Source organism: Lathamus discolor, chromosome Z (assembly GCF_037157495.1).
Source record: "Lathamus discolor isolate bLatDis1 chromosome Z, bLatDis1.hap1, whole genome shotgun sequence".
Classification (NCBI taxonomy): Eukaryota; Metazoa; Chordata; class Aves; order Psittaciformes; family Psittacidae; genus Lathamus; species Lathamus discolor.
In genome coordinates this window covers 77,810,862-77,827,859 of record NC_088909.1, presented here as the reverse complement: position 1 = coordinate 77,827,859, position 16,998 = coordinate 77,810,862, and the positions used below count along the sequence as shown (strand labels likewise).

The 16,998-nt window shown below is 36.5% G+C and overlaps 1 protein-coding gene across 9 annotated transcripts in view; it reads right to left on the bottom strand.

Moving 5' to 3' along the window:
* Positions 1-16,998, bottom strand: part of NFIB (nuclear factor I B) — a 176,825-nt gene that overhangs the window by 11,293 nt on the left and 148,534 nt on the right. For 2 of the 9 annotated variants that reach the window (XM_065661064.1, XM_065661063.1), the window contains exons 9-12: positions 15,121-15,286; positions 11,532-11,614; positions 2,571-2,659; positions 1,284-1,358 (exon numbers count right to left, since the gene is read on the bottom strand). The exons of 1 other annotated variant lie outside the window; for it this stretch is intronic. In XM_065661064.1, the coding sequence (XP_065517136.1) occupies positions 1,284-1,358; positions 2,571-2,659; positions 11,532-11,614; positions 15,121-15,286 (413 nt within the window). The remainder of the gene's footprint in view (positions 1-1,283; positions 1,359-2,570; positions 2,660-11,531; positions 11,615-15,120; positions 15,287-16,998) is intronic. 6 more of the 9 variants (XM_065661065.1, XM_065661066.1, XM_065661067.1 and 3 more) reach the window with 6 other exon arrangements.

Here is a 16,998-nt window from a genome sequence, read left to right as displayed (position 1 = left end):
GGAAACATAAGATTAAGTTTGTCCTACCTAAGTGAACAAAGAGTGCTCAGAACAGGCAACCAGCTCACTGCAGACTGGGAACTTTTCTAATCCTGCTGGAATCTGCAGTGCTGCTTAGAAAATATTACTGAAGTTGTTTTCTTTAACATCTTGCTTCTGGATCATCTCATTCATTTTGGTCACACTGCTGTTCTTGCTGCTTCTCCCATAAAGGCTAACTTAAAGCTCCAAACATAATCATGTAGAAAATGGACATTATTGATTCCTATGGTCCATTGTTCCCCCATTCCAAGTCCCTGAAGTTCAAGTTCAATCTGGAATTACATCATGTCTGGTTTCTCCTGGTTACCAGACAGCTTGAGACGTGACCACAGCTACAGAAAAAACAAACAGCCTTCTTCACGCTTCGGCTCCCCTATCGATTCAAACATAAACTTTTTTTCTATCTCTCAAGTATGCTTCAAGTATGGAGCACGGTTAATTTAGAGATTAAGTTCCAAATTAGATTATCTAATGGCATCTTAATGGATCGCTGACCCATTTCCTGTGTGATGGCAGCATGCAAGTCTGGCTTGAATACAACTAATTTCTGAGGAAGTGTTCTGAAGATGTTTGCCTATATGGCAAGGAAACATAATGTTCTGCACATCTTTCTGCATTACAGAGTTAGGCAAAACCTTTTGAGTTAGAAATTGAAAAAGACCATAAAACGTTAGGTTTTCTTTCTACAAACACTTTTACAATCAGGATACGTCAGGATTTTTGCTCTTAAATTGTTATGAATTTATACTTCTATTCCAAAATATTGCCCAAGGGGACTGAGGGGGGGCAAAGGGGGCGGGGGAGGGAGAAGGGGAGGGAGGGAAGGGTTGAGGATATGAACCATTGCTCTAACAGGTGTCTGCCAAAATGTGCTTGCCACAGCATAAATGCAGGGTGGTGCTGGGGGCAGAAAACGATGCTTGTAAAGCTGAACACCCCTACAGCTAGAGCTGAGAAGGAAATTCAGCACTCTGAGAACAGACCTCCCCTCAGCATCTCCAAGAACAAGCCAGCTGTTGTACTAAGCTCATGTGTCAAGATAGCAGACCAAAAGCAGGAAATGCTAACTTAGTGCATTTGCCTGGGTAGTGTAAATGTGATGTTAAAGTAATGGTTAATCCATAAAACTAACACAAAAGGATTGTTACAAACATGAATATAAATAACAATAGTTGGGAATAAAAACATGTTTGGCAATAGCTGAATTAAAATGTACAGTTCAGCAATGAAAATTTACTTACAGTCTGTGAATATTCTGCAAATACTCAACATGCTCTAAAAGAGACCCATCATGCCGGCTTTTATGAGTGGTCCCACTGGAATTAATATCAATGGTGTAATGAGTGGCTAAGATTCAGGCTCAAGCTCATATTATCAGACTTAAACACATACACACATACACATGTGCACACAATCACACACACTTTTTCTCACTCTCATGTCTTAAGTTTGCTTCTTGCATACGCTCTTGCTCTCTCACATAAATGACTGAGGTTATATTTTCCTAACTGAGACATGCAGAATTTCACAGCTTCCCCTCACCTTCTGTCTCTAGGAAAACAGTTATTATCACAGAACTGTAGTTATGAAATAAGAAGGTTGTTGTTTGTTGTTGGGTTTTCAATGGATTCTAAGTATTTTCTTCATCTGTACAGCAAAAAAAGTCACCTAAATTATCTTAAAGGTACTTGAGAACTTCATTATTTTGAGAGTGAGCAGCTAATACTTCATCTGACAAACTTCTAACCCACAGTCTTTACACATACAACCCCATTAAGTGTTGAATGTTGCACATAATCCTGCACATAAAAGAGGTGAAAACCTCATGTATCACAATTATGCTGATTTTGTTACACACCTATTTAGAAACACACCTCTACTGTTATCATATTTCATTATATATCAAGGGGTATAAAAGATAATAATGTGTAATTTATTAATGTACCAAAATTTAATGGGTTTTATCATGTTTACTTCTTTTTCATACAAAAAAAAACCCTCTCCTTTGTGTAAATCATCCCTAATTATTCTGTTATTTAATTGAGAAATAAGATGGGTTTATCTTACCTTCATGTACATGTTAGTGACCTAAATCTACATCAGCTGATTATGATTAGTCATAAAAGTCTCTACGAATAGTATGGTTATTCATTGCTCAAAACCACCACCACCTCAGACATTTTTTATTATTATACTCATCTATACCACAATTTTCCTTGTGTTAACCACTAAGCCCCCCAAAATACGACTGCAAATTACATTTTCATTTTTAAATCCTAAGATCAGTATTTCCTTGAATTTATGAAACCTGTGCATTTGACAGCACAGCGTTGTCATTCCAGGTGCTTAAGGCAGTTTCTCAATTCATCTTGCACTAAAGATAACCTCAATATGCATAGAGAAATGTTACACACATGTATTGATCAAATGCTGTCACATATTCCTCTACAGGCCCGCTAACACAGATACTGTAGCCCAATGCAACTTTTTTAGAGGTGGTGTAGGGGTGGAAATAATTAAAATGTTACCTTTGCCAGGTAATTCCCAATGTATCGTCACTGGCACTGGGGTATAAATGCCTGCCGTTTTGATTCATGGTCCAGTCACAAATTCTCAGCTGTCAATTGAAACCTAGCAGTCAGATATGGATTGAGCAGTACTACAGTTTTTAGTATTTAAATGAATACATGCAAACTAGTACTGTACATGGCAAAAGCCTTACTTTCCCAAGAAGTCACTTTAAAAGATAAAACAAACAAACAAAAATAACTTATTCTGAGAAATAAATGCCTACAGATTTGCTTAAGATAATGCTACTTTAATACGCTCCTCTATTAATAAAGCATAAAAGAGTAACTAGAGTTTAGAACATAACAATTAGCTATTATTAGATTACAAATTGAGCTGGAATAAAAGGAAATGTTAATATTCAATAGCAAGGTACTTTAAGAAAGGAAATTAAAATGCTGTTTTCACTAAGCAATGCTTTACATACGGTGTATTAAGTAAAGGTCAAATATAATTGATATCTTTTAGCATGCATTTAATGAAACACAGAAGACATGCAATTTATAGAAAATTTGCTCAAATTAAACAAATTTTATGTCCTTATCTTGCTATTTAAGAAGTGTAAAGGTATTTTGTAATTGCAGTTTATTAATCTAGTGTTACTGAAAGTGGTACTACTTAGCAAGAGGTGATAAAATAATCTAATCTTGCTGCAGACTCAGAATAATAGCATTTAAAATACTTTATTGCATTTTAATATAATGAGGAATGTACTATATGTCAGCTGAAACAAATTCTTCCCAGATCCTCAAATCATCAGTTCTGCCTTCATGGATTGTTCAACCAACCTTCTATAGCTATGTTTATTTAACAGCTGCCCTATAGTGTTAGCAGATTTATTGAAAAGATATACTGCTTATTTTTTAGTTTAAGGAAGTGGACTTATCTGACTTATTAAAAAACATACATTTTAACCTCTGTATAGTAATGCTGTATATATATTGCTGTATGATTGTATATGATACAGCACTCTGAATTGAAGATAATGTTGTTGCTGAGTTTAATTGCATTCAATGGGTTTTTCATTTTAGCCTTTTGATAGCACATGCTACAGCAAACAAATTACAACAAACTATTTTCACAGGAGCACAATTAATTGCAGTCTTTTCCTGAAAAATACAAATGCTGAGGACAAGACAATAAATGCAAACCTGACCCTGTCTGGCTGTTAGACTCATAAGCTTCCTGCTGTTAAGGTCTGAGAAATGGAAATGTTAGTCTCTGATGTTTTCATAAGGATTGTTTCTTGTTTGTTATCTAAAGAACTCCAAGGGACCTTCTAAAGGCCATTAAAAGCATGACTAAACCACATGAAATTAACCAGAAAAGGAAGCATGCAGTCAAAAAGTTTGCTAGAGGTAACTGTGAATAATAACATTAAATATATTTGAAGAAAGGGTAAGTAAATACCTGGTTTAGTCACTATACAAAACAGTACTCTAAACCTGACTTTAATATTAAAGACATAGTAAAACATGTCAGCTCAGTTACTCAGTGTACAGTAGATGTGTTTCTGCTATAATCCTCAAGAATGTCATCTTCATTACTGATGCATATTTTAAAGCTTTAGAACTTGTCTATAAAAACTCACTTCCAGCTGAAATACAAGACTGAAAGGTTAACACATGCCCCTTTTATTTTTTCATGAAATATGGAATCTACAGATAAAAGTCCTTTGGCTGATTAGAACCACAAAAAATACCAAAATTATAAACTTAGTGTTACCAAATGAGTTTATGCACTTAGGTCTAGCTCAAAATTCTGGTAAGCACTTAGATTGCTAAAGAACCTGACCGCATTTGCCATGTGGGGAAAACAGTAAGGAATTGATACATTTCATTTTAGTAAATCAGCTTCTGCACTAAATCATCATACTCTTCACACAGTCTGTATAAAAATTTTCCACATATACAGTTAATATGTTAAATTTATCATTAAGAAAGCTCTAAAAAGCTTTTCAAACCTATTTCATAAGGTTAATAATGGCATACTTCATATTATATTGTCACACATATCTCAATACTATACGTCTGAATACTGCAATGGTAAAAATAGAACATATGCATTTTACATATAAGCTGTAGACACATGCACATGTATATGAAGATTCATGCTACACCACACCTATAGTTAATGTAAACTGTAGTACTATTCACTGTACAAAATGTGCCATACTTGCAGTACTGACAACACCTTGAAGAACTGTGCATCTACACACCTGTATGACAAGGCCATGATCACATCAGCTATGCTGAAAAGCACCTTCCCAATGTTCAGAACTATTTCTTCACAGGCTTATATAGCTGCTGCATTGTCTTTAAATTCTAACCTGCCAGGAAAATGGTTTCTTTTCCTCCCTCACACAAAATTTCCTCTCCCAAATCACTCCTGCATAGGGATCAGAATGTCTAAGATTTAGAAATATACTTTCAAAAGTATCAAGAAATATCACTTTCAAAATTTGCATCCCTCACATGCGTTGAGTGCTTCCTGGGTAAAAGGCTGGAGAAGCTTAAAAGAGCTCTGTGAGCTCCGGCTCCATTTGATGGAAGAAGATGTGTGTTCACAGCAGCAGTGGGAATGCTGCCTTTGGAGGATGTCCTAACAGCCCACTAGGGAAAGCCTGGGGGCACAGACCTGACATGAGTACCAAGCTTTGGGAGGATGTAGGGCATTTTAGTACAGTATTTTTAGTGCTATATGTTGTCTAGAGTCATGTTGAAAGTTTTCTGGCTAGTTGTAGTCCTCGGAGTAACTTATGCACCCTCTAAAATCATGTCTCTGTGTTAGCTGGAGACAAGAAGGCACATTCACTCTCATCCGTAGTAAGCCATCTAAAAAAGTTTCTCTGCAGGACACATACAAGGGAAAGGCAGGAAACTACTTAAAGGCTACTTGAGAAAACTTCAGTTCCTCTGTAGAGGGCCTTGAGAAATAGTTCTCAGGAGACATTTAATAAATGCTGAAAAACATTACTAACTTTCTCAAAAACAAGCTATGAATGCAAAACAAATGACCCGATTTGGAATGTGACGTGGTGAAAATTCTTTCCTGGAAACCTGTTGGAAAGGCCTGCTCTTCAGCCCCACAGCTTTATTTTCAGCAAGGCAAGCCACATGAACACCACTTCAGCAGCACCTTCCATCTACAAAACATTATCACCGATCTTTTTTATTTCTCACCTAACCATAAAAAAAAAAAAAAAAAAAGAACACAGGACTGTATTCTGAAATGGAAAAGGGAGCCCAGCCTTGCAGCAGATGGGGAAACTTCACAGGCAGCCCAGCCATTTCCTGACACGTGGAGATGCAGCAACATGTCCTCACTGCTGCAGTCTTCCATCCCTGAGGTACATCCTCACTGCTAAACTCACGATGTAATGGAGAGCACAAAGCCCACTGTAACTGTTTCTCCAGGGAGGCAGTGCAACTCCTTCACCCACCTCAGCTGCAGCACGGGATGGGACCACAGCCCAGGCAGAAGCAGAGCTGTAGGCCTAACTCTTCCACCTGTCTTAAAGATGTTCACCTCCCTGTTCCTGTCCTGCCCTCTGTAAGATGCCAGGGAATTGATTGTGTTTTGCACTTCTCAGTGCTGTGAGACACACTAATGTGAAGTTCTACCCAAGAGCTAAATTTCACTGTATCTGCCTGTTCAGTTTAAACTGGGCACCTAGCAAGCAAAACCATGCTGCAGTTTTAAGTATTCAAATCCTGTGTACATTAAAAATCCACAGTGAACAGCTCAATTTTAATCATAGTCTAAATAATTTTTACGGGTTAATATTTAAGCAGGGTTTATATTCTCCTATTTAATGAGTGGTTGTTGAAGACTAACATTTATTTCAAGCTTCTGTGATGGCTAGTGAAAGCAGCCATAGCCATCACAGAAGTAGACACATATTTTGGAAAGTGTGATAGGAGACTGTGCTATAGTTTATATTAGTTGGAAAAGTCCATAAAACGTAGTATTTGCATATTGTCATTGTTTTGACTGAAACTTCCTTTAAATGTGTTTCCTTTCCAGCAAGCATATGTGAAAGGTGACCTCTTATCCATTTACATACCTCCCTGGTGGTCATGTGACCCAGTTTTACGTCAAACTGTCAGTTATGATAAGGGACACAATAAGAACAGCCTAACTGTTGATAACCTGTTTCCTGGCTTTACTGAGAAGTTCTGTTTAAGAGTCCACTTATGTTCTTCTTTCAGCCTTCCGATGAAAGCAAAAGCAACATCCACCCAAAACGTTTTACAAACAGACACTCTGTGTTCAGTGGACATTAAAGTTTACAATTTACGTAGTGAATAGTATGAAGAGAACTCCATTTTGAACTGCGTGATTCAGTAGCTAAAGGATGCATCTGGTAAGAACAACTTCCTACCAAAGAGGCAGGGCAGCCTGGTGTGTAGGAAATAAAAAGCTATCTACAGTTCTCTGATTTTTCATTTTAGAAACCTTAAGTGTTTCTTATTATTATGTACATGGCAAATGTCTTACTCATAAATGTCCAAGCTGTGTGAAAATCATGCACACCACACACCACACCCCAGAAATTCAAAGCTCTAGTGAAACCCATGCCACTGGATTAATCTGTGCAAAAACTGGAAGAGTTCAGTAGCTCCTCAGTAACTCGGCCAGCATTAGTTAACACAGTTTACTGTAACAGAACAGAAAATTCTGGAGGTCATTGTCTTCACAGACCTCAATAGCTATCTCATTTATTTATATTTTCTGATTAAAAATATGATCACCCATACAAGGCTCCAAAGCACATTAAAATTAAACAAACATCCAAGAAAGAAAACCTGTCAGTTATCTATCTCCTTCATTCCAACAGAAATTTATGAAACTATTTATCTGTATTTGCAAAAAATACTACTATCTATCTTTCTGTTCATCTATCTTTTTATATTGTTTACACAGGTAAAGTGCATGACTAGTATTTCTAGCAAAATTCTAGCTTTGAAACCACAAACAACTTTAACCTGTCTCTAAAAACATAATAAATTCACTGAGAACAGTAACACAAGGAGGCTACAGAAATGTCATCACATAACCAAGAGAATTCTGCTCCTTAAAACATCGTTATTGAGCTAATGATGCCTCCATTAAAATTATTTAGCCAAAAGAATGGAGGCATAGCCACAATCTGGCAAGGGACTGTGTCCACTTGCAGAAGATTCAATTCCACTGTGTTTCCTCAGTTTGCTGCTTCCTCCTCTAATTTAGGCTTAGAAACCACAAATCTTCAGTAGATGCAAATTAGAGAAAGAAGGTGGATGGGGAAGAGAGAAATGTTCATATGTAATTGTGAAGATTATCCAACCTTTCTTTTATGTGCAATTCATTTAAGATGTTTCTCAGCATATATGATGAGCACTGAATAATAGATCTAACTTCACAATATAACCCCACCAGGCAGTAATAGTAATCTTAAAAAAAAAACCCTGTCTCACGAAGGTACTAGCTCTTACCACCTTCCTTGCCCTTTCCTACGGTGCCCTCCCTGAAGTTACATTATCAATACTTAACAACTCTCATAAGCTAATGCTGAATAAAGAAAAGCAAAGCAAGTGGTCATTAACAATTTGTAATAACAGACAGGGAAGTAGGTACGAATGACATGAGTTTTTAACAATACGATTATAAGATACGGGTGACTTTCTAGATGCCACTGAACAAGAGAAATATTTTGTAACTGTTCATGTCACAGTATAGATGTACGTGGCATTTCAAGGCAGGTAACAGGGACCAAGACCCAACAGCAACTGCAGCAAAAAGTGGACTGCATAGTTGCAATTCCTCATTACAACATTGTCATTCTAACAATCAAAGTATCATGCCACACTGTGATAGTATATTTTTCACAGTATCCAGCTCCATAAAAGCAAATAAACTGCTCCCTTTGGTGTTGTTATGCACCATTTTTCAAAATTGTATTCAGTGCTTCCCATCTAAATGTGAGTATTCCAGGTAGGTTGAGCTATAAATTGTTTACTGGAAGTTCTAGCAAACTATCACTTTGTCAAAGGACTCTATGTAAATGCCTGTTGCAAAATATATGTGTAACTTTAAAATTTATTGTGGTTACTGCAATTTAAACAGGCTACATAATGGTTCTTTTTAACAACAATGAAAAGTACTCAACAGTACATGCCAATATTTCTCATAACCAGAGAGAATAAATCTTCATAAAGGCTCCTCCAATGAAGTAAAAAAGTGTACCGGTGACAATATTTATTCTTGAGGGGTCAATGTGCATTACAGGGTATGGTGAATGTTTAAAAGACCTCTCTGGAACTAAAACCATTGGCTTTCTAAATTAGAATTGCTTTCCAACAGTACGAAATGATTGATTACCTTTATTTCATGTACCCTCTGATTTTTCTTTTCATTCATCATGGGCTGCTTTAACCAAATGCATTTAAAATCTGCCACAAGAAGAGTGGTCTCTTTTAAATTGTTGTAAAGTAATGAAAGGACATAGTAAATCAATCTCATTTCTGCCTTACCAAAGGATAACCTTTGCTCTACAAAAATTGTTTAGACAATCTCAGTGCTCTACCACACTCTCTGGGTAATAAACATATATGGCACTGTCATCTCAGAGATGCCTTTAAAATTTAAGTGAGTGAAGGTAACTGATTAATTAGAAACTTATATATACACACATACGTATTCATATTTGCTTAATATGAAAAAGCTTTGTTGTTAAAAGTTTTCTCTTCCTTCAAATGGCTTCAGCAGTACATACTATTCACTGATTTTGTATGTATTTGTATGTGTAAGCATCCACACATGTGCCCCGCCCTTAAAGACACTCAGGTAAATATACACATATATCCATTGCATAAGAACAGAAGAGAATTCACAGCAAAGACAAAAACATGACAAAATTTTTGGACTTACTATATAGCTCACTGATCACCAGTTGGTGCTCTTGAATTAATACAGCTAGACTACGAAGCAATATACTTTAGAAGGGAGAACACTGGTTTTACACAGTGGCATTGAAGAATTTTTCTGTTTATGAAGTGCATGTGAGACCACCTAATTTACTTTCCCCTTCCCCCTGAGCCATCTGGCCACATGTTTTACCATGAAAGGGACTATTAGACATAGAGATGTAAACACCACAGACTGTGATGACCCTTGAGATCCTTCTCACTTTTATGTTCTTATAACACTGCTGAAAACTCCAAATTTATATTCATCTACACAAAGACAAAAATATACAAAAGATGCATTAAATGAGCAGTATACAGTTTACATGCCCATAAACTCAGCCAAGAGAAAATTAAGCGTGCTGCCACTGCCTTCTGGCAGGTGACAAGTGTATAACTCTTTCAATGAACTTTGAAGGTGGATAGGGCTTAAGCAGTAACAAATTAGCACAAAAAATGTGTCTAAAAACTTGTAGTGAAAAAAAAAATTGCACATCCCCAAGTTATTGACTGGATGTCAGAGGCTTTTCAAAGGACACTATGTAAAACTTCACATGAAATCCAGAATTACAACCAGTGTGTTTAAAAAGAGACACGTGTGTGTTTTAAAATGCAATAAACATATACAGTGTATCTTTATAAAAGAACCATGTTATAGTAATTATAACACATTTCATAATAGAACAATATTTGAGAGGTTTTAAAAAAAAGCAATACACCAGGAAATTCACTGAAAAATAAATGGCTGGTGAACCCACTAATTGTCATTTGGTATTTTCATAAAAGTGTACAGATGTTTCCAGTTAGGTCTCACTGGTTAAAAAAAAGTTGGCAAAGCATCAACTATCTTGAATAAATGATCACCTTTATGATTTTCTCTGAACTCTGCATGTGGTGACCTTTAAAACGGACATACTGCCACCTTGCCCTGGGAGTGGGTAGAGGTAGAGAGTTCCAGATGAAGCATGCTTCAGTTGTACCTCAGCAAACACAAAACAGGGAGGTTTTACTGAAAAACGAGACAGTCATGTGTACCAACTGTTAACAGGAACTCAAGCCTGAGAAGAAAATATAGTATAATAAATACCAAGGACTATTTAACAGCCCTTTTTGTTACTGCCACATTCAGGTTTTTTCCTTATAACGTTTTACATGCTATTGATTTCAAAGTCCTCGACTGTTAAGATACAGGAGCAACAGAAACACACATCATAAAATATGTTCTAAAGGGTTTGAATTTATTCCTGTTACCAGTAATGTAGCCTTTCTCTATATGCATGGCCTTGCTACTGACTCCAGCTAATTTGTTTGTAAGTCATCATTAATCTCGGCTGTATATTTTCACAGTTTGGGTAAACACTTCATTTGCATTAAATTTACAGCATTAATGAGATGTGAAATTTAAAATGCTACTTGAAACATAAATGATGTAAGAAACCAGAACAAGAATGTGGTTTTATCATGTTTGAAATCAGCAGACCAATTTAAACCTATTAAACTATAAATTATTGCATTGAGAATTTGGTTTTGTAACTCATCTTCTAGAACTAAAATGAAGAAATGTAGGCTTACAAATCTGGGGGAAAAAATAGTTCTAAAATAATAAGTTGGACCTTTAGCTGTGGAAGTTTTGCATATTTTTTTAAACTCATTTTGAAATGCATATTTGCTGCTTATACATTTCATTCTGTTTCCTAAAATCCCATTAAAGAATACACATAATGAGGTCTTGAAAACTAAAATAGTTGAAAGAAATATGATTAGAAATTCCTTAAGATGGCACAAATGTAAGAAATTATATGCTAAATTGATGTTTCTCAAAGGGTTCAGTTGTTTTGAATACACTTCACCTTCAGATGACGAATACTGAAACCTTTAGAATCCCAGTCTAATCCAAGATAACAGTGGCAGCATGTAGGAAGGTAATATTGCAAAACTTCTCTATATCATTACACCTATGTGAAACTTGCCCACCTGTTGCTGGTGTAGGAAGGATGGGTCTCTTGGGCCTAGTCCCACATATCGATTGGCTTGGGATGTGCCTGAGGCTGTGTAGGCTGATTAAGGAAGAACAAAACAGATTGATAAAAATGCCAACCTATCATAGCTATTACCCTGTGAAGGTACAGTACACATATGAGAGATCCAGAGTTATGATTTTGCAATATATAGGATGTGTCTGCAGTATTCCTTTATTTAAAATTTAACAGAATGCAAAAGAAAAATTGGACCAAACTGGGAAAGCCATGTAAAAATTCCTATAAACTTCAATGGAAAATGCACATGTAAATCATAATGATGTCTCTTCTTAAATAAAAGTTCTCTGGTTTGTGGTTTTATTTTAAAGCGATTAAATAAGATAGGTACTTGAAGGAATCACAAGCCTGATTCTCATTTCCATTACACCGATCTAAGTCAGCAGTGAAATCACTGAGATTATAATGTTGAGAGAAAATATTAGTGCTCAGTTATTATTCTTACTGCTCTGAAGGCCCATCAAAAAACTGTAGAAGAACAACAATAATCGGAAGCAAAAGTTAATTTTACTTTTGTGGCATAAAATGTGTCTTTACAGGCCTTTGGAAACATGTTGTAATCAGATTAGTATTTTTATCAGAAGGGAGATGATTTTTACTGTGCAATATAATATTAAATATTCAACTCCCCTATGCGTCAGGAAACAGCATTTTCCCATGTGGACAATTTCAGAAAGTCTCTCACTGTCTGATACAGAAGATTAAAGAAACACATTTCTGAGAAGAAAAGCAATTGGAGGTGATGCTGGGATTAGTTACAGGATATGGATCCTTCACCTATAGGTCACACTCCTATCTGGTCTCTCCCAATAATTTCCAAAAGCCATTACATTCTCATGGCTTTGGTGGTACTTATGAAGCAAGGTAGGTGGCCTGACTACACTTCCCAGTGTGAAGATATCCACACTGCAACTTGCAACATCACAACCTGGAAACCTGCTAGTAGACAAAGCAAAACTACTAGAATTGAAAAGCCATACACAAGGACACCAGTACGGTGCTGGATGGGAGTATTTCCTGAATTGGCCTGTTAGTCTTAAAGTCACAAAGCAAATAAAAGCAAATGAAATCAATTAAAGTTAAAAAATAATAAAAAAAGAATGTTTTCTACAGTAAACAGACTTTACAGGAAAACTGTCATAATAATTAATCAGTTATTAGAAGGAAATTATGGTGGAGGCTACAGGGTTCCTCAAATAATATCAATGCCTGCTGTTTCTCATTCAAAACGATTTTGAATCTGCTATTGCACTTCAGAATGAAAAGCGGTGCTAATCAGTTACTATTTTGTTCTTATCAGACTGATAATAATGATAACTTGTTGGCCAAGCATATGCTTTATATCTCTTTCTCTATATATATCTTGAACCAATCAATCAGTTATTACAAACAGAAGTAGAACTAGGCCGTAAAGTATATTTAGTCTTGATTTTTCCATTAAGTTAACATTAGCACTCTGTGTGGCAGGCCTATTCTGACTGATAATAGAGTTTATGTGTACCCATGTATAATTTATCTGTCAGCGGGACATGATCCCTCATTATGTGCTGTTTTCTTCATCAACCAGATATGTTCCTTCATTTTTTTGCTCTTACAGTTACCAATCTAGTTTAAAAAGGCTTTGCCAAGCAGATAAGACTACTGCATTGCTCTGAAAACCGTAATACTGAACATTCACCATTTATACACTACCTCATTTTCAGAACTGGCACATTCCAATAAAATTTGTATATAGGGGATTTTTTATTTTTATTTACGTTCTATAGCAATGGATGTTGGACCTTTAGGCAAGTAGTTATTTGCACAGTCCTGTGGAAGCATGAGGCCTTATTTCAAATATCTAAGCAGAGATGTTCTCAGGATCATGGGAAATCAGGTACCCAAGTTCCAAGAAAATGGGTGCCAACTTCATTTGAAAATACAGTTCAATTTTTTCCCATAGTAGTAGGGCAATGAACAGATTAGGTATGCTTTCCTGTAACAACGAGTAATATGGTCAGATTACCAGAAAATATCCCAAAGCAGTTCTGACATTGTATTTGTCCTTTTTGACATTTGTACTGGAAACCCCTACCTAATTTGAGACAGCTATTTAGGCCAGGGACAATCGCATCCAACAGGAAGCAGAATGAAACCATGAATACTTGAAGCTATACATTAACTCAGTTTTCCCAGTTTTCTGGGATGGACCAAAAGTTTAGAGCAATAGCTTCCTGTTTGCTGCTAAAAATTCTTAAAAGGCACAAGAACTGTACCACAGACCAGTAGGGAGGATATAGATATACTCTACCACCTTTTACCAGAACCTCTGATGTACTGAAAGAACAGCTAAAATGCTTCCATGAATCTATCTGCATAATTATTGGTTCATACTTAAACAATAGTTTATCCAAAAGTTACTACTATCCTTTTATAATAAAGGCATAACCAATTTTCTTCCTTTACATCTCAGCCACTCCTATGCACTTGAGTCTATCTCTGCTTCATATTCTAATGAAAAGACTTCAAGTATTAGAACACTTAAAAAACATATAGTTTATGGTCTCCATTAACAACAGACCAAAATTTAGTGACTGGATTCACAGCTTAAGTACTAAAAAGACCTAAAGCAAGTAATTTTAATGTGGTGGACCCTAAAGACTTTAGTATCTTCAAAGACTGGCAAGTTTCCTTCCAAAGTGTATGTTTGTAAGTGGTTCCTAGAAATTTTCACCACCCTGATCAATGTGGGTAACACTGGCCATCTCAAACTCAAATAAAAGTTCAATGACACAGAACACAAATGCAGAGAGTAGTTAAAAAGCAACATTTTGCATCACTAAACACTAGTTTTTGGAAGAAATTACCCTATACATAATAACACCTGTGCTCTTATTTCCAAAACTGCAATTCCATTGAAGATGATAGGATAAAAATATGGCCCTTGAGTAGTAATTAGGAGCTTTAAATGTGACAGTTGGGAGGAAAGGAAGAGACAACAGTGGATCTGCCATCCATTGTTGCAATGATACGGAATTAAAATTTTCTTTTGCCATATTAGTTGCTTTTTGCTAAAAACAACACAACCTATATCAAGATGCAATTGTCATAGCTCGGATCCAGTAAGTGTTGTTAACAAGGCTTGATTTCTGTAGGAAAACTCATTGAGGAGCAAATCATCCAATCTCTGTTTGGAATTCTGTCTGCAGGTCACTGTAAAACCTTGCTGTCTGGGTGTGCTTCTCAATGTCTTAACAATGTCCACCTCAGATGAACAACCACGTTTTCTTTCTGTTGAATAGTGGGCAAATATGCAGGCTTTTCCCTTTCATTCTGATTGTCATGTCACAAACTTTGGTTCATGTAACATGATGCATTGGTTGAAATTTTGGGAGGAAAAGCTTGCAGTCATACCATGTTTGCTCTCCATGTAAAATGATGAGCATCCACTTGGTCAAATAGTAGGAAAAGGCGCCTTTTTCTGGCCTCAATCTGAAATCATATCGAATCTTCGATGGACATATTTTGTTTCCTAAAGAAATACTTACTGGTTGCTGTAGGTGAAGATGCCTCACCTTCAGTGGATGTAGTGATGGGTTTAGTATCTGTCATGGTCAGGGTCACAGGTCGCACCGCACTGTGATGGGGAGAGGGTGCCAAAACTGGAGTAAAATGGCCAGGCACTTTCCCTACTACTTGACCACTGCTGTTAGGCTACAAAACAAAATCAAGAGAATGCCTTGTGAAACATACACATTGCATTTAAGGAACCTACCCATCTATCTTAGGGTTTTCCGGAATGCCCATCACTATAATACCTGCATGCTGGAAGGCACCATTCTAAAAAAGCTATGAATTCCTGTGTGGTATTTTCAGCAGGCAGATCCCTCCTCAGATAGGCAGCACATGCTGGTAGCACATGCTTTTAAATAGCAGTATTTTTTGGTAAACTTTCTCTCTTTCTGGATGCAGCATGCATCAGATCATTTCGAAATATATTTGCTGTTTATGCAGTGGCTGTGAAGTGAACCACAGTAAATCCCACGACAGCAGGATTAAACTGACCAGGCACAGGCCCTAATATATGAGGTATTAAAAGCAAATGAATGATGCAAAACTTCTGTTTTCACATGCCATACCACTCTGGCTTGGAGCATAACCAAGACTTGACCACAGTTGTCCACAGAGATTATGCATACTGGAAGGCTGACTAATAATTCACATTTAGGACTGGGGATGAGGGTTAGGATACAATTCACTATAATGCATATGTCACAACATCTGGCCAAAAGCCACCTACCTAAAACAGAAGTATTTAATAATGGGAACTCTGCAAGTGAGGAGCGTAACAAAGAGAACTCTTTTGTAAATAAAAGAGGCAATCTGAGTATGACCTGATGCTACACATCATCATTCTACCTTCTGAATATAGGCATATCTGAACTTGGCAATGTTGACAAGTAAATACGTATGTTTATCCAGTGCTTAAACATGCCTTAGACATTCTGCATGACTGTAAATACTCCAACGATAATTAACTTGCAGTAAAAATTAGCAAGTAGTAAATTTTTTTTCAACTGTGGCTGGTAACTTTTGTCTTAAACTGCTTGTGTGTTCTGTGACTCATAGGTATTTTAAAGTACAGCCATGCAAAGTAAAAAATACTGGTAATCATATTATCAGAAGGATCTTGTCAAATCTGAGATAACTCGACTAAAGAAATGGACTGATAAAGGGCGTTATTCAAATGATACAAGGAAAGGTTAAAAGAGGTAAGCATGTCTATGGTAATGAACTAACTGGTCCAAGACAATTACTGTAGGTATGCACAGAATATAAACACACAGAAGAGGAAGGAATTATTTGGAAAGTACAGGAAGTATAAACTCAAGGTAATGGAAAGAAATTGAGGAGGAAATTTAAAATTAATAGCAGGAGAAACTTCCTGGCAGCATGATCTACTAGACTTTTCAAATGCCCCCACGGGAGACTCTTGTTCTTTAGGACATCTAAAACTAAGCTAGAAGAAAACACTAGAAAACATAAGTGCAAATGGAGACCAATTTTATATTATAGAAACACTGAGCAGTTAGCAGACTATTTCCCTCACTAAACCCACAAGCATTTCAACGAAAAATAACAGTAAAAATGTACACTAATGAGAAGTGGCTCACAAAATACTCCACTAAATGAAGAAAAGTCACCCCCTAAACACAACTATATGTTTCACTAGGTGGGAGCAGGGCTGGGGAGAGGAGAGACACAGAATTCCCCAAGATCTTGCAAATACATAAACTGAATGGTATTTACCGCTTTTTCATTTATGTTCCTAGCTGCATAAACTGAGAAGTTAATACTAGGCATTTAGTAGTGGGAGTAAGTTCAGCTGTCAAAGTAGCTTCAAAATAAGAAAGCAGCATGGATTC